The following is a 25,780-nucleotide window of genomic DNA, read 5'->3' on the forward strand; positions in this document are numbered from 1 at the left end:
CTCATTTTTGCGTATCTCTCTTTCAAACGGTTCATTTCAGTGAACGGGCTCGAAAAACTGACTTGGCGGTTCTTGCGGTTCTTTCTGACATACAGGCGAGCACATATCGCTGTTTTTTTTATGGGTGTCCCTGTTATGTTTTATTAATCAGGGTTTTACTGTAATTTCATGTATCCTGTTTCGGTTTGTATCCTTTTAGAACCTAAATAGGTTATAAATTCGGACTGCTCGGACCGATTTAATCCGATTCGTGAAAGAATTGTTCGACACTGTTTTTTTTACTGGGTTCAACTGATTAATGGAAAAGATCCGACTCAAATGAACAATTCGGCCACGAATCAGCCAAAGCTGCAAAATAAACATTAATACGCATTGCATACAAATGTAGTAACCAAAATAAACTCCGATAGGTTCAAATGAAATACATTATTTTAAATCTTATATTAAATCTTTACGATTTATTTTCACTGACTCCAACTTTGTCTTTTATTGGTTGTAAGGACTGCAAATGGCATATTATTCGCATTTAAAGCTTTCAAAACGCTCCCTAAAATGAGAAATATCCTTAGTGGGACTGTTTGTGTTTAGATAAACGAATTAACCACATGAGCCTGGTAATGCCAGGTATAAAGCATGCAGTAGGCAAAGCAAACACAGCTGTTGTCATCCCAGGGAAGAGGTGGCATTGCTAAAGATGATGCTCCCTTGCTGACATTCCAGACTCCATGGCATTCAAGGACTGTCATATAATCTGCCTAGATGCATGTTTGTTTTTCTTTCCCTCTCCAGCAATCTAAACATGACAGTAATTCATCTTCTCCCAACATACAGCTGATGATATGTATACAGACTGCTCCAGTATATAGTGTTCAGTTCATCTGAGATGGGTTTTATTTTCCATTTTATTTCTTTGCCATCTTTATTGTTTGCTTTATATTGTTTGTAAACGTTAGAATAATTTTATAAAAGTAATTCTTTGTTAATCTGTCAGTATGACTTCCAGTTAGATGTATGCAACTTACAGAAAAAGACAGGTTGAGATTTGCAATTCTTACTGAACATTTTATTTTGATGTTTTTGTAAGTCTCTATGGCTGTTACATAAAGCCTGTGAGACTAGATAAATTGATAACCCAAATAATAAGTAACAAGCAATAAAACTTTATATTCAAGAAACCAAAAACCATGACTTGACATGAACATACATCCGATATACAGCAAACATGAGGGGTTTAAATACACTGATGAACTTAACCATTTAACAAGACTAATAAATAAGAACCAATGATGAAACCAGACTAAATAATAAGAACCCCCAAGATACTTAAAAATAAAACAAAATTTTCATATCAAAATAAAAGACATGAACATAATACATGACATAAAAACAAGCTAAAGAACAAAAGGCATAGATGAATGTCAATCTTAATAGGCAGGTAAACAGCAGCCTGTTGTGGTCTTCTCCTTTTCTTCTCAAACAAGAGGCAAACCAAGGTAACCGGGCCTAACGGTTCAGCTGTTCACCACATTCATCCTAGCCATCAGCACTGCACTATATTTACCAGCTTCCTGGGTTACACAAGCCTGCCAAGGGGTGTGCACAAGCCCTCGACCCCTTCCTCTGTCCTCCGGATAAGCCTAGTTCTCTTGTCACTGCCATAGTAAACACACAAAAAGAATGGTGCACGGCCTACCGCTGAGGGAACAAACAAGGGGAGGGTCACATGTGAGACCCGTAGGACAGCAGCCCTCCAGACTATTCTAGGTAACTGGAATGTATACAGCGACCTCATGGCAGACTCCAAACTTGAGACCTCATGTCTTTCTCCATGCCACTTTTAACTGTGTCGTCTTTGAGAAAGAAATTCGGGAGAAATGTATTTGCTTTTATCCTGCTGAACTGTGTCTGATTCACATTGGAACTTAAGAACAAACAGGTGAGTTCAAGAGCTTCTTTAAAAATATAAACAGGATTGAATTAATGTACAAATTGCAAATTCTGATATAGGGCATATGCTTTTCCTGAACTGTAGTTTCCTGCTAGTTTATATGTAGTTCAAATCTAGTTATTTTATGTTACATGTTTGATGAACTAGAGAATTATATTAAAATCCTTATTTATTGAGGTTCTCTTACGGTAATTATTGTTACTCAGCCATTTTCACAACTGATAGTTTGTTGTCTATTTTGAAGCTGTCTTTTTTAAAATGACTCGAGTGCCACTGAAATGTGATATGGTATCTTTTTTCTCTGGGGAATACTTTCAGCCTTGTTGTGGTGTCTCAGAATGGTGATTAATAATAAGAAAAAACAATTAGCATCCCAAAATAGACGTCAGACCGGCCCATGTGACTTGGAGTGAAATAAAATCAGTAGCTGTCTCTGGGGTGATTAGACGACTTAGTGTTGATAATAGGCCCATGAAATGTCCTGGTCTAAATGGTTAGGCTGTCAAGGGCAAACCTACCGAGGGGATCAGAAACAGCTGGCAAGTGATACAACGGCGTTGATAAACTTAGCTTTGATTGGGAAATGTAGCCAAGGGTTGCACGTGAATGCATTAAAATGATTTAAGGGACACTGGAATAGAACATCCGGGGTGATAAAGTAACAGAGAAAGAGAGCTTAAAGGGAGGGAGGATAGGCTGTGTAGTGGCCATGACAAAAGCAAATGGTAACTTCTTACTCATCGTGACTGAACGGGAATGTTTATTTGCCATTAAACTCTCAATCCTTACCCTTTGCAGCATGGCTAGTACATCAACAGAGATCTTTCCGTTCAAGGACCAAGAGCTCCCTGCTCACCTCCTGTTTCAGTTGAACATATTGAGACAGGAGCAGATCTTTACCGATGTGATCTTGTGCATCGAAGACAGGGAGATCCCGTGCCACAGGAACGTCTTGGTTTCCAGCAGCCCATACTTCCGAGCCATGTTCTGCAGCAACTTTCGGGAGAGCAACCAGACTAGAGTGGACCTGAAAGGGATCGCATCGGAAGTCATTGAAGGTGTCGTGGATTACATCTATACTGGTACCATCACCATCACCATGGAGCTTGTGCTGCCATTGATGCAGGCGGCCTCCATGCTGCAGTACGGGAGGCTCTTTGAGGCCTGCTCCAACTTCCTACAGGAACAGCTCAATCCGGAAAACTGCCTGAGCATGATCCGGCTCTCGGAGATCCTTCACTGTGAAAGCCTCAAGGAGAGAGCCAAAGAGATGGCCGTCCGGTGTTTCTCGGACGTAGCTGCTTCCGAGGACTTCTGTGAACTTTCCCTTCCCGAGCTAATGTGCTACCTGGAGGACGACCGACTGTGCGCCGAGGAGGAGCAGGTTTTTGAGACGTTACTTGCATGGATCCACCACGACCCCTTCTCCCGTCGAGGAGCCATTCACGACCTCTTCAAGAAGGTCCGGTTGCGGTACATCCATCCGACGTACCTCTTCCAGTTCATCGCCAACGATCCGCTCGTCCAGTCGTCTACACTGTGCACTGAGATCATCGAGTCTGTGCGACGTCTGATGTTTTCCGTAAGCGCCAAATGCACTCGAGAGCTGAAGCCTCTCTGGACCACACCGCGTCGCTACACTTGCCGAGAGACTCTGGTGGTGGTCGGAGGCCGCAAAAACAATGAACAGACGTCTCGGGAGGCACTTCTCTACGACGAAAGGACTCAACGTTGGCAGTGGCTCGCTAAACTACCTTTGCGACTCTATAAGGCGGCTTATGTCTGTATTCACAGCATTCTGTACGTGGTGGGTGGCCTCAGTCTTAGTCTGATATCTGGAGACAGTGCGGTTAGTGCCACAGTGTACACACTCTCGTTGAAGACGAACCAATGGAGGACTGCCGAACCCATGCTGGTGCCAAGGTACGCCCACCAATGCGTCTCCTACCTTCACTTTATCTTCGCTCTTGGTGGAATAGGGCCGAATAAGCAAATCTCAAATGCGGTAGAGCGCTACAACAGCATGTTCAATCAATGGGAGGCCATGGCGCCGATGCCCACAGCTGTCCTACACCCTGCAGTGGCGGCCAACGACCAGAGGATTTATGTGTTTGGAGGCGAGGATGCCTTGCAGAACCCAGTGAGACTAATACAGGTAACAAAAGTCATTCGGAAAAGATAATCTGTGCTTCGCTCAAGGTGTGATCCCACAAATACCTCTCATCTTTCCAAGGTTTATCACATCTCCCGCAACTTGTGGTCTAGACTGGAAACCAGGACAGTGAAGAACGTCTGCGCACCTGCTGCAGTGATAGAAGACAAGATTTTTATTGTTGGAGGTGAGTAAATATTTTAAGAAAAATATGCAACATACATTCCAATTTTAGTCATTTATTTATTTAAAAAAACAAGTCATAATGTAAAACACTTAATAAATGTTATAAATTTGTGCATTAATTACTGATATTTTAGTTTTAAGTTGACACATTTTTTACTTTTATGCCTCCCATTACTCACAACAATATTTAAAGGCCCCCTAGCCATAATTTTGTTTTCCAAAACTTATTTAAAAATAGTTATAAAAAAAAGTGAATAAAATAATTAGATTTAAAATTTAAATAATTACATTTCTGAATCCCATAAGTTTAAAGGATGTTCTTCTGTGTTCCCACTCTTTTTAAACAATTTATTTATATTAATCTTCCATCCGTTCATGCTATACTGATTAAGAATTAGGGATAAGATTAATAAGAATTAGAGATAAAAAATAAAATAAAAATGTTTTACTCACAATTTCTTCCCAATGTAATATTTCAGAGCTGAGCATAAGTAGAAAAAGAAAAATGCCCATGGAGTTGTAATATTTTAATAATTTACATGACATTTCCAGGTATAGAACACACTTTTTAAATTAGGCGACCTCATATATCTATATTTTCTATATTCACTGGGAATCCTGGTTCTTCGAAGAAAAACTGATGTTGAGGGGGTGAATTAAAAAAAGAAATATCTTGATTTTTTTTTTTTTTTTTTTTGGTTGTTTTGTCTTTTAAATCATTTTCAATGATCTTGAGGCCCCCTAGAACCACTGATTTAGTTGAATAATTGAACAATGTACAACAGAATCATATAGAGATACATCTGAATTACACTATAATTGTCTTAATAGTATTAAAACAATAGAACAATTTTGTCAAAATAAAGACATTTTTACCGTACAAATCTAAATGGCATTAACAAATAGTCAACATTAACATTTAAATATAGAACTTAATACATTCACAGGTCAGTATTATACAATGTCAAAATTTTTATAATTTTGCCTCAAAGCTAAACTCATGGTTTAGGTTTAGGTTTATTTGTTTAGCACATGTTTAGTACAAGTACAAAACTATGCAAGGAGGGAACGAAGCCACTCTAGGCTTGTACAGAGCTCCACTCCTGCTCATATTAACTCAATGGGAATATATTTACTCATGTCATGATTAATCAGAGCATAATTCAATGAATAGAGCAACATTCAATAAATGTTGAAATTAAATCAGTCAAGAGGAAAATTCTTGCCCCTTCCTATTGGATCATTACCAACCATGAAACATCTGTTGAGTTGATGCAAACTGCTGTGTTTTGCCAATCTTTTTAGGATACACAAGTAGAGTGATTGCCTACGACACGAAAGCTAATAAATTTGTGAAGTGTGCAAACATGAAAGAGAGGAGGATGCACCATGCGGCCACAGTCATCAATAACAAACTCTACGTGACCGGAGGACGCTTCCTCAACGCTCATGATGTCATCGAAGACTCCGACTGCTTTGAGTGCTATGACCCTAAAACAGACGTGTGGACTTCTAAAGGATCTCTGCCGTACAAACTGTTTGATCACGGTTCACTATCGCTGATCTGCGTCTCCAACCGCCCCAACCCACCATGATTGCTCAGGGGGTGCAACATCTCTGCTTGGGCGTCCCGTTCGCTCCCCTGCTCATTAAGGGAAATGAAAAATATGGGGGCCACAGCTGAGACTGGAAACCATCTGAGGAAGGTTGCATTGGTTTGTGCGTTGAGTGTATCTCAGCTGTGGCTTTGATGGTATGCTGCTGGTGCTCGCCAGCATCTGTGCTGTCTTAATCAAAAGAGATTTGAGCTGGCAATTGCAAGTGTCACAGTGGACCTCAGGGAGTGAGCCCAGGACCTCAGAGCAAAATGGCAGACTTACGCAATGCACAGCTGTCCCTGAAGAACTGCGACCCAAAAATCTTTAGACAGATGTTTCTCATCAGAACAGCTCGAGCAGCCACATTTTTAGTCAATAGTGCCTTGTTAGCCTGAATTTAATTAGAATCAAGGAGATGTGACAATCTTTTTAGCCAGTGTAAAATCTGCAAACATAAGGACATGAGTATGTGATGGAGTAATTGATGAGGTGAAGAGAACATTCCCTCGGAGATATGGTGTGTGGTCGGTTCTGTGTAATTAATAAAGGCTCAAAACAAACCTAATGGATCATGAAATGCTTGATGTACCATGTACGCTAAAAGTATGTGGACACCTGCTTCTAATGAACAGAGTTTACTATTTCTGCTACACACATTACTAACAGATGCATAAAATCATGTCATGCATTTCAAATCAACCGAATTTCAGAAACTTCCCCGGCTCAGATATTTGATTTTGTTTATATATTTTCTGAAGGAAGACAAACATAAATAGAGATGAAAGCCAAAATATGAAATGTTATGGATGAATATTTATGATGGAATCCGCATAAAAAATTCGGGCAAAAAACACAAGTGCTTTTTCCCATTTTGAACTGTCACCGTTGGCATATAATGCATCAAAGATTGCTAAAGTCAACAGATTTTACTGAAAGACCTAGCAATCTCAGTGTAAAAATAAAATAATGACGCTGCCATCTTTCTAAAGACATTTTTGCCATCCTGTAATCCAGGGTTTCTCAAACTCGGTCCTGGAGGGCCACTGTCCTGCACAGTTTAGCTCAGGTGTGTTTGATCAGGGTATGACCCAGCAAACATTTATAGTATGGGACCCTTTTCTGTTCCAGCAGGACAATGGACCACTTTCTGATTGTAACTCGGAAGTTAATAATAGGGTAAACTTCAATATAAATATATATTTTGCATTCACATTTGCTCCAACAGCAAAACAATCAACTTTTTGACTCCAATGCCCCCCTTTATCCGAGACAATATTTGAAAACACTCCTTAACAGTTGTAATCAACTAAATTAAAAAAATATGTCAGTTTAATGTTGTACATCTTGTTATATATATATATTTTTTACATTTAAATAAAGATTAAGTTGATGTAACTAAATATAAATAATTTTAAGACTCCCGAGTAACCACTGCATTTCAACAACTTTCCAACTTTAGAGAAACTTTTATTTTAAATTGAAAATATAAAAAAACGAACAAGATTTATATGTCAATTATTGTGGAAATGCAGATGTGGCATTACGGTAGGCCATGCGATCCAACTGCGTGCATCATGAATTAACATAGTAAATTAATTTAATATGAATGATAAATCTTTTAAAATAAGACTTTAAAATATTGTGTTTCTCGTTTTAGGCCTAATTACATTTTCTTCTGATGACAAAAAAGTCTACATGTACAAAATTTGAAGAAGGGATAATACACGCAGCACTAGATTATAGATTATATATGTGTGTGTGGCCTGGTAAACCCTACATTATGGGGACAAAATGTCCCTACACAGATGGTAATATCCAAAATCCTTGTCCATTTTTTTATGGGTTAGGGTTATATACACAAGGGGATAGAATATACAGTTTGTACAGTATAAAAAATCATTATGTGTCATTATGGGAAAGTCCCCATTAAACATGAAAACACAACGTGTGTGTGGTGTTCAGGTTTACACATTCTTTTGGCCATGTAGTTTATTTCCCCTTTGTGTCAAAATAGCTTTGATTTTAAGAAATGAAAATATGACTTTTGAAAGAACAGGAAGTGCTTGTTAGTAATGATTTGTGTTTGCTCTCAAAGCCCTGTGCCTTGCCAACAGTTGGAAGAAGTTCACTTGTATGCAAACTCGATTATCAAATAAAAGATGTGGGCTTGAAGAGCCCTGACATCTTTGAAGACACAAAGGACCAATGGATAGAGATTCAATCGAGATGTAATGCTGCTTGGAAGCGGTCTTTTGACCTTACCTTTGATGAAATTAGGCAAGAAATATGTGTTTGAACTGGACAAGTGAATGAAAGAAATGTTGAAGGATTTCTAGTCTATTCATTCATACAAACCGATCGATTCAGCTTAGTTTTCACTGCACTTTGTCATTTATGATACACAACTACACACTGAGCATAACAAAGAGGTCTGACCGCGGGAGGGTCAGCGTAACCGGAAGCACAGCTGGTCTCGCGCAAAGAAAGTATACACACACCTCAAGCGTACATAGCCCTTGACAACTGTTGTCTTGGTAACAACCAATCAGACCGCCGGACAGCTTGTTTTGCCACTGTCATATCAGTTTAATGTCCACTCTCTTTCAGCTGAACCTCAGTGGGAATCTGTTTGTTTGTCAATGAGTCGGCATTAACTATTCAGGCCTAATGAAACATAAGTCTTAAGAAGTTGACTGTGTATAGCTACAAATGAGCCCAAAAATATAATGAGACAGCTAGTTTTTACCATACTGTTACTCAAATGACAAAAAATAACTACATTGAGGCATATAGTCAATTGTGTTTCTCAAATAAGATTTTATTATTTATTTTTGATTCACATTTTCCCTAACAACCACCATATTTTTCTGCTCATTCTGCATAACTGCTCCCAAGCTGCTTTGAAGGGTAAAGTTAGTTCACCCCCAAAAAATGTAATTCTGTAATTTACTCACCCTCAAGTTGTTCCAAACCTGTAACGTTATGAGTTTCTTTCTTCTGTTGAACACAAAAGAAGATATATGTTGAAGAATGTTGACGGTAAACAGTTGACGTTAGCCATGGACTTCCATAGTTTTTTTTTCCTACTATTGAAGTCAATGGATACGTCAACTGTTTGATTGCCAACATTCTTTCAAATATCTACTTTTGTATTCAACAGAAGACAGAAACTCACACAGGTTTGGAACAACTTGAGGATGAGTAAGTGATGACAACATTTTGGGGTGAACTATCCCTTTAAGAAATGTCAAATATGGCTGAAGTCAGCTGTTGAAAGTGATGTTTTTCTGCCCTCTAGTGGACAATTTCAATTCTGTCTCTCCCCTACTAGTTTATGTCATGCATCCACAGCTATTTGGATAGTCAAATGTCAAAATCATAAGGAGAAAACATCCTAAATGACTCTAGAAACCCTACAGTTTATCCATAAGTTTGTCACTAGTTAAAAATTTTTTAAATAGCTTAAAAAGACAATCAATATTCAGGTTCATATGTGGAAAAGTTTGCATTATCTTGAGTACATTTCATATAATGGATCTCGTTTAAACTGCCAGCATCATTAAATACATCCTCACTGATTATATTATTTTTCTTTATTAGGGTTCCATAGAGATTACGGTTTTAATGTATCCTGGTGATGTTATCTCTCATATGAGACTATTCCTTGACATATCCAGTCTGATGATGAATGTTATAATATCAAATGCAATTTCAAATGTTGAAATTTCAAATGCTTTATTTATTGGCAATTCTGTTTCTTATTCTTAAAATAAAATAAAAATCATAGATTTCATCATGCACACCAATCATTCTTTAGCTTAGAGGAAGGCAGTACAGTCAGTTTTGCACAAAACAGAAGAACAAGTCAACAGGCCTGTATACCATCGCAGTGCATGCGTATTTATAAGTGTGCACGTGTTTTAAGTAAGGAAAAACTGAACAAATCTTTCCAAAAACCCTGACATGACTTAAGTACCTTCATATTACGAGATGTTCGACTCCTAGGGTCTTTCATTGCACAAAATGGGTAATTAATAATATAATATAACATAATTTACAAAGTTTTAAGACATCAAAATGAACATTGTTGAAATATTACAAAATATATTTAGAAGTTGAGAGAAGGTTCAAAATGAACGTGAAGAGAAAAGCAAAATTTGACACTTAAAAATAAAAATCATTATTAATAATATAAATCATAGAACTTTATAACAATAGAGCCTATTTTAAAAGATCAGTGGATCAGATGAGATTCAGATTTACAGCATGTACATAAACATCATATCCTACAAAAGTCACTTCCTATTTGAAAGAGAGAGTTGGTTTCCCCCTTCGGGCCGTCACTATCTCCGGTAAGTGTTATTGACTATGTACATCAGGTCCAAGACACATATTGCTCAGATTGTGGAGATTTGTTTGGCACAGCCGATCACTCCTTTATGAATCACTACAGCTTTTAGCATCCGCTCTTAAAAAAAAAACACATCTTTACCCTCGTCTTTGACTAAAACACTGCCATCAGACAGAGGAAAAATATATATCTGTAAGTACTCTCTGTAATTATCTAAAACGCCATTCATTTGGACCGTGTCACTATTACAGCAGCGATTTTAACGAACAATAAGAAAAACATTTGGTAAGACTTGATCTTGAATTGTTCATCAACAGTCTCTTGGTCGACTAGTTCTTCCTAAAAGGGGAAAATTAGTCCGTTTGGATGCATATTTACATCTATATCATTTAGGCTGATCATTCAGCTACTATTTACATACAATTGAACCACTTTTCTTTACTATATTGAAAAATTTACATTCAGGCCTTGGTTCTTTCAGTAATCAAAGCAGTCTTGCGTTTTCTTTTTCACACTGTCATTTTCATTTCCATCCGTGTTAATTCAGATTCATCTGTTTTTGAGAAAAGCTGGTCAAAATAAGTTTAAAGTGTGTTAAACTACATTCCAAAGCTCCAATTACAGAATCAAACCATTTCCTGAGAAGGCTGGTGCTTAAGGACTCATGCTGGAAGAGGGACGGCTTCATTCCTTCACCTCTGGCACTTTTTAAATGGAAAAGAAGAGGTATTAAAGGTACGTTACAAAGCTAATCAAATTGGCCGTACTGTCATAAGTAACAAAACACCTTTTACATAGCAAGCTTATTTCTGTCTGGCACGTTCACAACAGGTGAGAACAGTAGAAACAGGAACGCTTTAATAGGAAGGACCACACCGTGAAAGTTCCAAGCACTTGGGATCCTAAACCTCTTTGATAGTCCGTTCAGAAGGCTTGAACTGGGAAGAACTGGTGTTGGACATGTAGACTGAATGGGTCCTGCGGTGCAGACGGGCACGTTTGGTGGTCAGGTTACGCCTGCTGTTGCTGATGATGTCGTTGATGAACTTCTTGCAGTCCACGCAGACCTCCATGGTGCTCCAGTCCTCCGTGAACTGCTCGGGAAGCTCCAGCTCGTCTTTGGAGGACGAGCGCTCACCGTGCTTTGATGATCTGAGAGGGATCGTGACAAGAAATACTCTTACTGGAAGCTCTTACTGTGGCACAGATGATACTCATGATTTCTGAAGCTCACCTGGACAAGGATCGCTGAAAGCTGTTGCGCTTGTGGCTGGATGCGGAGGAGGTCTTCTCTGCCGGGGCTGATGCTCCAGACTCCTTTTTGGGCAGAATGCTGGGGCCCAGAGAGGAGATGGGCAGGCTGGCATGGGGCTTTGAGGGCAACTTCATCTGAGATGAGAGGATATGAGGTCATTAGCAAATTGAAAAAAGCACACAACCGTTCAAATGTTTGAGGTCAGTCAGATTAATACCTTTCATACCTTTATTCAGCAAGGATGCAACAAATTGACCAAAAGTGACAGTAAAACATTGATAATGTTACAAAATATTTATATTTACAATAAATGCTGTTCTTTTGATTTTTCTATTTATCAAAGAACATGAAAAAAAATGATCACAGTTTTCAAGTAACTGTTTTCAACACTGATAATAATAAGATTTCTTAAGCACCAAATTAGCATATTAATGATTGATTTATTTCCAAAGGATCATGTGACATAGAAAACTAGAGTAATGGCTGCTGAATATTCAGCTTTGCCATCACAGGAATAAATTGCATTTTAAAATATATTAATATAGAAAACAGTGAATACTGCACAATATTACTGTTTTTACTGTATTTTGATCAAATAAATGCAGCCTTTTTGAACAAAAGAGACTTCTTTTAAAAACATTAAAGATGACCTATTATGCCCTTTTTACAAAGGCTTGATTTAGTTTTTGGGGTCAACTAGAATTTCCATGCTTGACTGTTCAAAATACACATCATTTTTCATATATTTTACATTGTTGCAGCAACTCTCTTCTCAGTAATGCTCTGTTTAGTTCCTGTCTCTATGAAGCTCCTCCTTCCAATAAGCACACTGTTCTCTGATTGGTCAGTGTGTTGTGATTGGTCAACCGCTTCAGCACGTTCCTATCAGCGAGTTTTGACACACTACTAGCACAAATAAACCAGGTCTTGCCCCCTTTTTTTGGCTTGGACATGAATATTTTAAATGAGTACAATGGAGGCGTTTCAGGGAGTTCAGAAACAGTGCACACTGATATGGAGAACAACTCCCTTTGGAGTGTACATTGTAACTTTGCAGACATTTTTCATGCTCAAACAGCAACATTACACACTAAAGATAGTTGAAAATGTGCAAAAACCATAATAGGTCCTCTTTAAATAAATAAATGAATAAATATTAATGCAAAAGTAGCAATGAGTTAAATGTGTTACATTTACCTTCTTACAACACTGTGAACAAACAGGCCTGTGAGAGTAAAAGGAGAAGAAATATGATTCCACTGCACATCGCTACTTTGTTTTCATTATTTAAATTTCTGAATGAAATGCTCCACCCACCTCTTACAGAACTGGCAGGTGTAGGACCAGGTGAAGAACGAGAACTTCTTCGTCCGACACGAGAAGCAAAGCTGACGGAATAGATTGCACAATTAAACACTTACTGTAGTGAGCTGCCAGTATTTTAAGCATCATACAGTAGGTAGGTGTGCTCCAAAAATAGAAGAGTATTTCAATAAAGCTTGGGCTGTACATTTACAGTGGGCAGTGAATGTACAAGAGTAGAGAAAATGTACCTTTCCTTTCTTCAGCGCATTATAAACCTCTTTATACTGTTGGAACTTCTCCAGCTCTGCTTTAACAAGAACCTGTCTGATATGCATCACCTCCTCGACGGTCAAAGTCAGGCACTCGACAGGGTAGCAGAACTCCTCCTGAAACAAACACATCACTTTAACAAACATGCCGAAGGATACGGTGCATATTTAAACATGCCATGCTCTCACACCCAAGTTTTACATGCTAGACCACGACTCCGCAGGGTTTCACCCTCTGCCAAACACAACACGAAACAAAACCAACAACACAATGGAGATGGCGGCAGAGCAATGTTAAAGGGTTAGTTCACCCAAAAATGAAAATTCTGTCAGTAATTACTCACCCTCATGTTGTTCCAACCCTGTAAGACTTTCGTTCATCTTCGGAACACAAATTAAGATATTTTTGATTAAATCTGAGAGCTGTCTCACTCCTCCATAGGCTTCTATGTAATTGAAACTTGCTGGCCCAGAAAGTTAGTAAAGACAACGTTTAAAATAGTCCAAGTGGCTACAGTGGCTCAACCATAAGTTTATCAAGCGACGAGAATACTTTTTGTGCACAAAAAGTGCACTCCCCCTCCTTCTGTGTTGTATGTCAAAATGTAAGCTCACTATTGGCCGACGCTGGTCATGTGTGTGATGCTGGTGAAAAAGTGTGAAAAAGTATTTTTGGTCGCTCGTCTCAGTGGTTGAGCCACTGTGGTCACTTGGACTATTTTAAACATTGTCTTTACTAACTTTCTGGGCCGGCAAGTTTCAATTACATAGAAGCCTATGGAGGAGTGAGACAGCTCTCAGATTTAATAAAAAATATCTTACTTTGTGTTCCGAAGATGAACGAAAGTCTTACGGGGTTGGATCAACATGAGGGTGAGTAATTACTGGCAGAATTTTCATTTTTGGGTGAACTAACCCTTTAAAGGAATGTTAAACACTCGGTTCATGTTGCTATGCAAGATTCACCTCTATAGGTCAAGCCTTGTATGAAAAATTTGCATATGAAGATGAGTGGGAATCTTCATGCTCTGTGCTAAACAAAAATGCAAGGCACCCCAAGACTAGTCCTTACCCAGTTTAATAAGGAACACTGTTTTAAGCACGCATAAAAGCCAATAGACATCTCTAATACTCACATTCAATCACCTTAACTACCACTCGACAAGACAAATCATCACTACAAAATAGACTCATATTGGCTTTTATGCCCCTTGTCACCCAGTGTTAGTGTAGTATCATCAATATGTAGTTTAATTGGACGTACCACACGACCGCTGCCTAATGCGTGAGCCTGACCAAAGAAAACAACATGGCTATTATTTGATATTTGTTGAAAACTGACTACAAAAACAAAAAGTGTCACTGATACTCCCTAAATGTTATAAAACAAGTAAATGTTAAATTAAAGTGAATTAAAGTATATTTTAAATGGGCAGAAAGTCTAAGAAACACTAAGCCACTGTAAGAAAGAAAGCAAAGACAAACCTATTTTAAAAGCACACTGTTAAATTGTTGTTAAATTATAAGTTATCGGGAAAAAAGAAAATGAGGCATATCTATCCACTGGTATATAATATAATATAATATAATATAATATAATATAATATAATATAATATAATATAATATAATATAATATAATATAATATAATATAATATAATATAATAAGTGCTGTCAAATCGATTAATTGTGATTAATATTGCATCTAACATAAAAGTCTGTTTATATAATGTATGTATGTATGTATGTATGTATGTATGTATGTATGTATGTATATATATATATATATATATATATATATATGTACACTGTATATGCGCGTGTGTGTGTGTGTGTGTGTGTGTGTGTGTGTATATATATACATAAACACTCATATGCATGTATAAATATATGTGTGAGTGTATATACACTAAAGACACACACACATAGAGACATACGTATATATAAATATAAAATATAAATCGATTTGAGAGCACTAAATATAATTATTATATTATATTATATTATGTTATATTATATTATATTATATTATTTTATATTATCAATATAATATAATAATTATTACTTTGCAAATATGGCTGGCTATCTCTATATTATCCCTTACTTCACCTTTTTATTTAAATCTTAATTATAACATCAAAATCTAACACTCTTTGAATGATGCACATAACCTAGGCATTATTCAAAAGGAGGAAGTTCGTTGAGCAATGTTGTCTTCCACTATGATCATAAAATCATCTTGATGACGGGTAACTGAAGAGATTTTAGTGTCGGCCCACTTCCTTTTGCAGTTTTCCCTACTGGCCATGCAACATTGTGCAACAAGCACGCATGAAGCAACAGCCCAGCTGAAAGACTATAAAGCGATCTCACTGCAGATGAAATAGTGATGAAATGACTCCTCCAACATAATGCAACATAATCTGTGGGCATGAGAATGAGGAAGATGTGTGCTTTACCTTGTTGTCCGAAGACAGCTTCAGTGTAAGGCAGGGAAGGAAAGTAGAGCAGTTACAGCTCTCTATCTAGTGTACTGCAATAAAACTACAGTATCACTCACTATCTAGAATGGTTTAATAATCATTTTCATGTAAAAGGTCTGTGATTGTCATATTTACAACCGTTCAAAGACCTCAGAGGTTTCGCAATCAGCACTGATCAGTTGCATGGCTAAATCTGAACCAGTCCATTTTTCATAAATTAAGCTTCATGTAGTAAATCTATCAAGGTGGATAGATTATATGATGTTTAGAGTACTTTTTTTTCTTTTTTTCTTTTTGAAAGAAGATATTTGATCAAAAATACAATAAAAAAAAGCCCCCAAACTTTTGAATGGAAGTGCAAGACATTATTCACTGAAAATCTTTCCCTTTTGGGATGTGTATCGTCAGCGTAACTGCTTTTAATGTGTGAATGAGAATGAGACGAGAAACTAGAGCAGTCCCAGACCGTTCCCCTAACAATACGTCCAAGCCCCCTAAGCAGCTGTATGGCATAGAGTAGCCTTTAATTGGTCTTCTGAATTGAAAATGAAAGCACAAGTTCTCCTTTAACTCTCTCTCTCTCCACACTCAGGGCCTGCAATGCTGCGGCAATGGACAGACTCCTGAGAATCTAATTATACTTTCACAAGACTCAGGACAGTTAAGTGTGACCACAGCCTGCAGCCAACAGACTGATCTACACCAAGTTATTCTCATTTACTGTCCTGGGATCCACTCAACGAGGAAAACAACTTTGCAGGCAGGAACATGTCAAAAACATGGAGCTAAAGAAAGGTTTTGTTGCAGTTACCAGAGATTTGGAGTTCTGGCGAGATGGAGGCAGGAAAGACTGTACGCTGGTGGGAGCTTCCTTCTCTATGGAGTGCCTCCTCTGCGGAGCGAAGCGTTTGTCGGGTTGAGGAGTGGAAGATATGGGCAGGAACTTTGGGGGAACTGGGAAAAGACAAAATGGAGTGCAGAAATTCAGTTGAAGACGAACCAGAGAGTCAATGACATGTTTTTGTTGGACTGCAAATCTGTATATTTCATGATGGTTCTTACTCTTTTTGCCCATGACGGACTCTGGAGATGTGTCCTCAACCAGTGAGGTGGATATGCTGGAGCTGCTGTCGGATTTTCGAGTGTTTTGGTCCTCCTGGAGTAAGAAAAAGAGGCTAATGCAATTGACTCCCACGGGCTTCACCTAGAAGTCTGGTTCAACATTTTGGCAGGGTTATTGCAATATAGAAAATATAAAACACACTCACGTCAGAGTCTGAGCTGTCGAGCTCGGCCAGCGTAGGTGCTTTGAGCAACCTCTTCCTCTGGGACAGCGGCTGACCTCCGGCCACACCGTTTACAGGGCTCCGAGCCGGCGTCGTGCCATTGGCCAGGGACAGTGTGCTGATGGCCAATTTTCGGGGTCCGTCAGGGATGTCTGTGTGTGGATGGACATTATGGACATAATCAGGCACCAATCAGAACAGCAATGGCTTGCACATTAGGAAAAAGTAGACTTTGTTTACACTGCACCCAACTACAAATAGTTTATCTGATTTTGAGCACTAACAGTTCACACTGAAATTGTTCACATTCAGATTGTTCGCACTGAAATTGCATCTGCCTGGTAGCCATGTCTTAAGCATCAGCCTGATGCTAAGAAACTGGGAAGTTTCCAAACAGTAAGTGGGAAGTAAGGAAGGAAAACTTGAAATGTTGTCCATCAAGGCATCTCGCTGTGTAAGGCGCATGAGTTACTGTATTTACACGTTCATGGATATACTGTGAAAGAAGCGGTTCACTCACTTGTTCACTCTTTTACTACAATTTCACTATAAAGGGAAAATTATTGCATTCAGACACAGCTAGTAATACAATACATGTCTTGAATGGCTACAAAACACTTGAAATCCAATATGAAATTTTTGGAGGTAAAATGTTTTAATTTTATTTGGATTTCAAATCATTTATCTAATGTACTTTGAATTATTAAAAAATATATTTTTTTGCACTCAGCACCAAATGGCCTAGGTGGTATCAGGGTGAAATGTTATGCACAGTAGAATATAGTGATGAAATTGCATAGCACTGATGTCCATAGCAAATTAAAATAGTGTAATTCACAAAATCAAGTCAATAGAAGACAATTAAGTCACAGTGTGACTGAAACAAAAATTCACAATTGACATTATGGCTATGGATTGATGATTTTTAAAAACAATATGGTTTAATAGTTTGGGGTCGTTGAGATTTTGATAATGTTTTTAAAAGAAGTCGCCTATGCTCACAAAGTTCGCATTTATTTGATACAGTAAAGCAGTGATATTGTGAAATATTATTACAATTTAAAAATGACTTTTCTATTTCAATATATATATATATATATATATATATATATATATATATAGTATATTAAAATGTAATGTATTCCTTTGATGGTAAAGCTGGATTTTCAGCATCATTACATTACTGATTTTGTGCTCATTAAACAGTTTATATTTTTATCGAATATTTGTTTTTATTGAAAAAAAAGTTGTGCTGCTTAATATTTTTCTGGAAATTTTGATTAAAAAATTATTTCCCAGAATTCTTTAATGAATAGAAAGTAAAAAAATAATTTAAAAAAACCAGCATATATTTGAAATACAAATATTTCGTAACATTACAAATGCCCTTAACTGTCCCTTTTGATCAATTTAAAGCATCCTTGCGGGATATAAGTATTAATTTCTTCTAAAAATAATAATAATAATAATTTAAAAAAATTCTCTGACACCAAACATTAGATGGTCTCATACAGACAATTCTCATGTAATGTAATGTAATGAGACAATGGTCTCATTACATACAATGTATGGGACTCTCACACAACAAAAAGCATTCAATCAGATTATTTAATATAATAAAGACCAGTATACTACAGCTGAGATGCTGATCATTTCTATATTTAGAAAACAAATATACAATGTAAAAAAAAAAAACATCCATCTGTCAATGTTCCTCTAGATATTTCTAGAACAGCGATTTTTTTTTTTATATGGACAGAGTATAAAAATAAACTGCAGCATATTAAATATTGATGCCTGCGGACTCAGAGTTACATAACCCCTCTTAAACTAGACTAATCCTCATTCAGAAATTAATTCTGTGAGATCTGTGTTTGATTCATACACAAGCTCTCAGAACCCAGGCATTTCTCACACTGGGCTCAGAGGTGATGTGACAGTCATGCTTGCATCAGGAATACTTTACCTGAGCTTCGGAACAAGTCCTGTGGGGTGCTCATACTTTTGCCTGCGCCTAAAAAGGAACATATTTTTCAATATGATCCCAACAGCACAAAACAGGTCTTTCTGTACCTGACTTTCACACAGTAAGGTAATATTATCAGTGTAAACCACACTTAGGTTAACCAATCAGCAGCTTTGAGGCTAACTTGTGACTGTGACATCAGCACAATAAAGCACAAACACAGAGCATCCACAGAGAAGCAGCAGCCATACATGACAGAGGATTAGTGGGATATGGAGGTGGAAAGAAGTGTGCGCTATAGCAGAGGGAGGAATTATAGAGGAAAGTCCAGTGCAAACAGCCATATTGGAGGCTGGGAAAAACGGTTTTAGATTAAAAACTATTGGCCTTAGTGTATATGGTTTGTTTAATATAACGCAAATGAAAACAAGGCTGCAAGAGGAGGAAATACAGTGGGCTTTATTCATTAAACACAGACAATGATTAACTCCGCATTGCTTCCATTTGCGTAAAAGCTGAGCTTGCGGTCGCTAATGTTGCCAGAAATTGCCAACTCTCATTGGAAATGAAATATGCTTCTGCAAAATGCTGTCTGTAGCTATGTTTCCATCCACATATTTAAATGCAAATTTTAGAATATGGCTTCAAGGTTTTTAAAAACGGTGTCTGGAAACTCCCAGGGGGGAAGTGGACATCATGTATTTTTAGGGCTGTCAAAATGAATATACTTTCATCGAGCTATCAATTAAAAAAGTAATTGTTTAAATCTATTTAACAAATCATTTTATTCCGTAGTTTTAACGGCAATAACTAAACATGTATTTGGTTGTTACTTTCTAGGGAGAATTTCCTTGTTCATAACACTTGTGGATGGAAAAAAACATGATACCACCATAAATTATTAATTAAATGAGATATATATACCCATGTATGCCTCATTTTCATTGGCGTCAAATTAAATATGGTTTATATTTATATAACCAAAGTCTATTCATAGATAAGAATATCATCTGGTTATTAAGAATTACAATAAGAACCAGGACATGAGAGTTACTCTCTATTCACAGGCCACAGCAATGGATATCCAAGTCAATCTTAACAACCATAACCAAATGTATTAAAGATTGCTACAAACATGGAAGAGAGTCCATAATTTAATAGATTTGATTGATAAGCAAATACTGTAAGTCATTGCTCACAGAAAAGCTTATAAAAACCTAGATTTATTCTCTATATCTGGGTTTTATTTGTTTGAATGTGTCTTACTTGGTCAGCCTGAAGTTTCAGAATAACACAGCTAAAATTGTAATATCTGATATTCCTGAAACTGGAATACACTACATGACTTTTTCAAATCTGAACAGATTTTAAAACACGAGGCATCATACACTTGACAACTCAGTGAATGGTTAAAGAAACTCTGTGCATCATACACTAACACTGTGTCTACACCAGATATATTATATGATATATAACTTTTATTGTCAGACAAAGTCGGAAATTTGTCTTGCATTACATTAAGTTAATTCACACTTACAAGAACCATGCCACAGCGTGACAAAAGCACATAGAACCCATTATAATCAGTGATGCTGTCTACACTGGAATGTGGCGCGACACGACAAATTACCGACAGTAAACTGATGCCCCAATTTCTCCAGTACTTCAAACGCTAACGCTACTTCTGACAAGAAAACCAAATGGATTAGCAATGGTCGCTTTGTCGCGTCACAGTGTAAATGTCATGTCACAGTGTAAATGACTGATGATCACACACACCACCAGACTTTCAAGTCATTCCGAACACAACAAACTTGCACAGAAACGTGCCTTATTGCTAGAAAATGCATGACAAATGAAAACAATGTGTTCTAAAATAGTCTCAAATCATTAAAAAAAAGTAGTCTATATTCATCCTACACTACGTTATTTCCTGAAAACTCCAACTGACCAAAATCTGCAGACTGAAATTTGTCAACAACTATCAACTTGTTCAGACTGCAAAAAGGGGCAAAAGCTGTGTAGTGTATTCCAGCCTTTCCAGAATGCGATCCTGGTCTAAACAATTTTCTTTAGACTGGAGGCACTGCCTTGTCCTCTTCCTCCTCTGAGGACTATCAGGATCAATGCCACGACCCCACCAGCAGAGGAGCGTGACATGAGGGTAGGGGCGACCGAGGAGGTCAGGCACAACCACAGAAGCAGGGTCAGTGAGCTAACAGCGGTAAAGCCACAGTGAAGTCTTTACCTGATGAATCAAAACTGACAGACATGCTAAGTGGGCGCATTACTGTGAGAGAGAGGCAGAGGTTATGGATGAAAAGAGAGGGAGGAAAAGATAAATAAAGCCATGGGTTAAAACAAGGTATTAAATGTAAATGCATTCAATGTCAGATATAAAGGATGCTGTTCTGTAAATCTGTTAATAAGCAGGAACACAATTCTACAACTGAGCAGCCAAATAACATGTAATTTCTTTTAGGATCAAGAAAGAATCCATGTTATTTTTTACAATTTTATACCAGACAACCGCTATACAAGTAAAACTGACAAAGCTATGATTCACATTACGAAACTGAGGACTGGTGAAGCTTTCAGACAACATATAATGGATAGCACATTCACACAACCAGTGGCATACAATCAACTTTTTAAAAATATTTTAAGATCAAGAACGAAGAAAAAATCAATTATTCTCACAATCTTGCAACGGGCAACCACTATTTAACCTTAAAGTTAAAATGTGAGAAAATACTGAAGTTCAGTCCAACTATTCACAAAACATACAGTAGATATTATTATGATAATCTCCTTTAAATTTTAAAGGTTTATAGACTGTAGACACTGAACTTTGTAACTCTTGAGGCAAATGGAGAAAACAATACTCTTTTCACCACACAAACTGAAAATACGTCCACGCAAACTTTAAGCTTTATTAATTCTGCTGCAAGCGACTTAAATCTTGAGACATTTATCCAATATGGATCAGTCTGATATAATTATCAGCAGATTTGTGCTTGTGTAACTGTACAATCATCCACACAAAGAGCCTAAAGGCCTTTATGTATATGCACACATTCAACTTAAAACCTTACAATCTTTAACTATTGAATTCTACAGAGCAAATCTCAGGGCAAATACATTATTAGGATTACATACCCTCTCTATAAACTTGTAAACATCAATGGAGCTGATGTACAGTATGTTACATGAATCTAATGTTGTGTAACAAGGTGAATAAATACATTTAAAAAACCTACAGTATCAATCCAAGGTGAGAAATATTAAAGATTTACAGCTGTAAATTAAATGGGCAGCACAGAGTTAGAGACACAGGGTTTTAGACACTGTTAGAGGCAATTAAAAACTGCAATGGTTCAGTTTAACACAAGCAGCCATGCATGAAAATGACACACTTTCACACATCTGTATTGCTGTCTGTCATGACCTGAGGTCAATCTCTATCACATCGACACATACAGTACTCACCTCCCTCCACATGACTGATATACTTGATATTTAGGTTAACAGCATGAAGCAAGGTTTTAATGTAAATACTATGCTACGTAAAATAAATAATGTGTATAGAATATGAATAGAATGTATTTGGAAAAATATTTGTGCACAGAATGATAAACATGGAGAAATGGTGCACTGATAAATGATGAACACTAGCAGTCAAAAATGTGGACACACTTGTTTAAAATATTCCCCATGATCTTAAAAACCTTTTGATTATACTTAAATCTTTAGAAACTGTGCCTACATTTGAATATCTTTATTAAAAAAAGTATATATATATATATATATATATATAAAAAAATTATCATCATCTATTGATTATTATTAACAGTTGTTTATAACATAATTATGTGTAATGTTTTCTTTTTTATGGACAAGTTGGACTAGTTAGTGAAGGAAAAGCAACATTTGTGGTCACTTTATAAATTCCATACTTCCATTTGTGTTATTTCATAGTTCTGATAACTTTATTATTATTGTAAAATCTGAAAAATTGGAAAATAATAAAAGAAATAAAGAAAGAGTAGATGTCCCCAGATTTTTGACTGGTAGTGTATATAATGGCAGAATAAAAAATAAAAAATGTTTTATTAGTATATGTAGTCAAGCTTATTTTTTTAGTCATATGCTTAAATGATGTGAAGAAGTGTGTGAAAGTGCACTTACCGAGTCGACTTCTACGGAGCATGTCAGGTGAGACAGGCCTCAGCTTTCTCTCCGACTTGATCTCTTCCAGGATACGTTCATGAAGACTTGGAGGTATTTGAGGATGAGGCTTAAGTTTACGAGCAGAAGCCTTAAAGCACATCCAAACACACAAAGGAACAATGGTTGAAAGGTTTTTGTTAATAGGTGTATAATTTGTATGAATAGATTCATATAATTTTAAAGATACTCCAGCCCAGCTCACAAATGACCAAAAGTATTTTTGTATGCTTTAATGCTCACAGGATTCAGTGGAGGCCTGGATCGAATGAACTCCAGTATGACCTCATGGGCACTCTTCTTTAACCTCGGAGGAATGTCACCATTGACCTACAGTAAAAAGAAGGCACAGCAGGGATCAAAGGTCAGACAGGCTCTTTACAATAAGCACGTTATCAGGGTTCGTACACATTTTTACCATTAAATTTCCATGACTTTTCCAAGACTTTTCCATGACTTAAAGGTAAATATTCATGACATAGTTTTCCATAAAACATCTGTGTATACATGTTAATTAACTCCTTGTGGGCGGGTAACGTTAGTAGCGGATGAAAAATCTAAATGTGCTTGAAGAGCTCTTTTCCAAAATGCGATAAACGCCATAAAAAAAAATAAAAAATAAAAAAACGAGATTGTTAACAGATCATTAGAAGTCCTCAAAATTAGTCAAACTAATCTTATATTCTCTCTCTCTCTCAATTTTAATTGTTTATTAATAAACAAGTATTTTCTGTGTGGACTGCAAAGACGAAGTTGACTGACTCGCGATCTTCTTAGTAGTGAACACGCCGGAGAGAAATGCACATTTCATACGGATTAGGCTACATCGTTTTATTTTGTTTTGAATTGTTCTGTTTAAAAGTAGATATTTCTGTAGATAATAGATATAGGCCTATTTCAGTTTTGTTTAGGTCTGTGAGGCGAGTAGGCTACCTTTTACGCTGAGTTTCGGTTCATGGATGATCCAGTTCACTCCGGCGCCTCTGTGTCGTGATTATCTATTTTCTGCTATTTACTTTTTATTTAGGCTATTAAGCAATTGGTTAATGAAACATTTTAAAATCAAGATACAATTAATACAAAACGAAATTCGTTTAGGAAGGCTTTGTGCTTTCTGTTTGAGGTCTCTGTGTAAGTTTTAAAGTCTTTTAGTGCCGCTCTCAGAGGACTCAACGGTCACGTAACATTGTTTTTTCCTCATAAATGTGAACACGGAAAATAAAAGACCAAATACATTTTTTAAAAGAAAAAAATCATATATATTTTAAATGTTTAACAAAGAGGCAAAAAGTCATAAACAAAAATCAGAAAATTTGTCGATATTTTTTTCTTTTTCGCACAGCATTTGGTGTAGCCTACAGTTCAAATTTAAATGTTGGCGTTCAACTTTGCGTTTTAAAAATAGCCTACTTACAACAACCCTTCATTTTTCGTTTTTCATTTGGGGGTTAAAGGAAAAACGAGTGAACACAAAAGAACACGGACCTTTTGGACAGAAAGAATACATGAAAGCCAGGGTTCCTTATTAAATTCATAAAAGAAACAATACAGGGATAGCCTACTCTCAAAGAAATTCCACAATCAAGGGAGAAACATGAAGAAACTTAGCATATAGCCTATGTGCCGTTCGCATAAGGGTCTTTCCCTGACATTAATACTTGGATAAGACATTAATAATAATAATTTGTAGGGCGGTGGGTGAGATATAAACCTACTAACGTCCTCCGTTGCCATGATTTTTGGAATGACTGATCGCAAAAAAAAAAAAAAAAGTTTTAGTCGGTTAATGGAAACGCCATCCTTTTGCAATAGTTATTTATCGATATTTAGAAGAAAAAAAAAGTTTTGCTCAAATCTGTAATGGAAAGGCACATACGAAGCTATATGAAAATGCAAAGCAGCTTATTTAAATTTGAAGCACTGAGCTGATGACAGCAACACAAGAGCCACACAAAAGCGCTGAATGAGTTCCCCTTCATGTCCGTTTCAGCGCTTTTCTGCGGCACTGAGGACAGCGACTAAAACTAGATGGGCCAAAAGAAATGGGTCCCCTTTCATGTCCGTTTCAGCGCTTTTAGTTAATGGAAACGCGTCATTTCGCCTCTGACGCGCGTAAATTTCTAGACACGTCAGGCGCGAATTTGACGCGCTATTCGCGTCCGGTGTGAACGCACAGTAAAACGAAAAAAGTATTGCAATTTGTTTCCCCAATTTTATTAATTAAACAAATTCAAGTACACAGATATTTTGAAAAACAAATTTCCATGACTTTTCCAAAACTTTATGAGTTTATTCATTTTCCAAAACTTTTCCAGGCCTGGAAATTGCCATTTTAAAAATCCATGACTTTTCCAGGTTTTTCATGACCGTACGAACCCTGAGTAAACTAAAACCCAAAGTCTGTGTCATTTGCAATCAGAGTCAGAAAAGAATGCACTGGACACAAGTGTCCTGTCTGAAGAATGCATTAAAATATTATTAGTGACAGCTATGTGCTTTTGTCTCTGCATTAATAACTGGAGGCTTGTTGAATAAAATTTTTACCCATTACCACACTAGGTTCAAATTGGCCTATCATGCAAGGCGTTGACTCTGACGTGGCAGCTCTCTGAAAGGTTTGCAACCATATATGTCTATTTCTACACAATAACCTCCAGCCATCTTGATATATTGTTTTCAGTGTCATTAACTTGATCCAGTTCAACCCTATAAAAAATTTTTTTACCCTGCAGCTTCAGAAATAAGCCTGCTTGAA

General features: G+C 37.0%; 2 protein-coding genes across 4 annotated transcripts in view; one reads left to right on the plus strand and one right to left on the minus strand.

The window, feature by feature from the left end:
* Nucleotides 1-70: 70 nt before the first annotated feature.
* klhl38a (kelch-like family member 38a) lies at nucleotides 71-6,444 on the plus strand. The gene is made up of 4 exons (XM_082187090.1): nucleotides 71-1,936; nucleotides 2,747-4,103; nucleotides 4,182-4,287; nucleotides 5,592-6,444. The coding sequence occupies exons 2-4, from the start codon at nucleotides 2,748-2,750 to the stop codon at nucleotides 5,879-5,881; spliced, it is 1,752 nt and encodes a 583-aa protein (XP_082043216.1). The 5' UTR covers nucleotides 71-1,936; nucleotide 2,747; the 3' UTR covers nucleotides 5,882-6,444.
* A 3,158-nt stretch (nucleotides 6,445-9,602) lies between these two features.
* Nucleotides 9,603-25,780, minus strand: part of spire1a (spire-type actin nucleation factor 1a) — a 57,767-nt gene continuing 41,589 nt past the window's right edge. The window contains exons 7-19 of one of the 3 annotated variants that reach the window (XM_082186080.1): nucleotides 23,269-23,355; nucleotides 22,987-23,116; nucleotides 18,799-18,846; nucleotides 16,815-16,984; nucleotides 16,609-16,702; nucleotides 16,358-16,500; nucleotides 15,523-15,540; nucleotides 14,329-14,355; nucleotides 13,044-13,181; nucleotides 12,808-12,878; nucleotides 12,688-12,715; nucleotides 11,470-11,624; nucleotides 9,603-11,387 (exon numbers count right to left, since the gene is read on the minus strand). In XM_082186080.1, the coding sequence (XP_082042206.1) occupies nucleotides 11,138-11,387; nucleotides 11,470-11,624; nucleotides 12,688-12,715; nucleotides 12,808-12,878; nucleotides 13,044-13,181; nucleotides 14,329-14,355; nucleotides 15,523-15,540; nucleotides 16,358-16,500; nucleotides 16,609-16,702; nucleotides 16,815-16,984; nucleotides 18,799-18,846; nucleotides 22,987-23,116; nucleotides 23,269-23,355 (1,359 nt within the window). In that variant the 3' untranslated portion in view covers nucleotides 9,603-11,137. The remainder of the gene's footprint in view (nucleotides 11,388-11,469; nucleotides 11,625-12,687; nucleotides 12,716-12,807; nucleotides 12,879-13,043; nucleotides 13,182-14,328; nucleotides 14,356-15,522; nucleotides 15,541-16,357; nucleotides 16,501-16,608; nucleotides 16,703-16,814; nucleotides 16,985-18,798; nucleotides 18,847-22,986; nucleotides 23,117-23,268; nucleotides 23,356-25,780) is intronic. The other 2 variants (XM_082186082.1, XM_082186081.1) reach the window with 2 other exon arrangements.

This window comes from Leuciscus leuciscus (assembly GCF_965113295.1).
Source record: "Leuciscus leuciscus genome assembly, chromosome: 12".
Taxonomy (NCBI): Eukaryota; Metazoa; Chordata; class Actinopteri; order Cypriniformes; family Leuciscidae; genus Leuciscus; species Leuciscus leuciscus.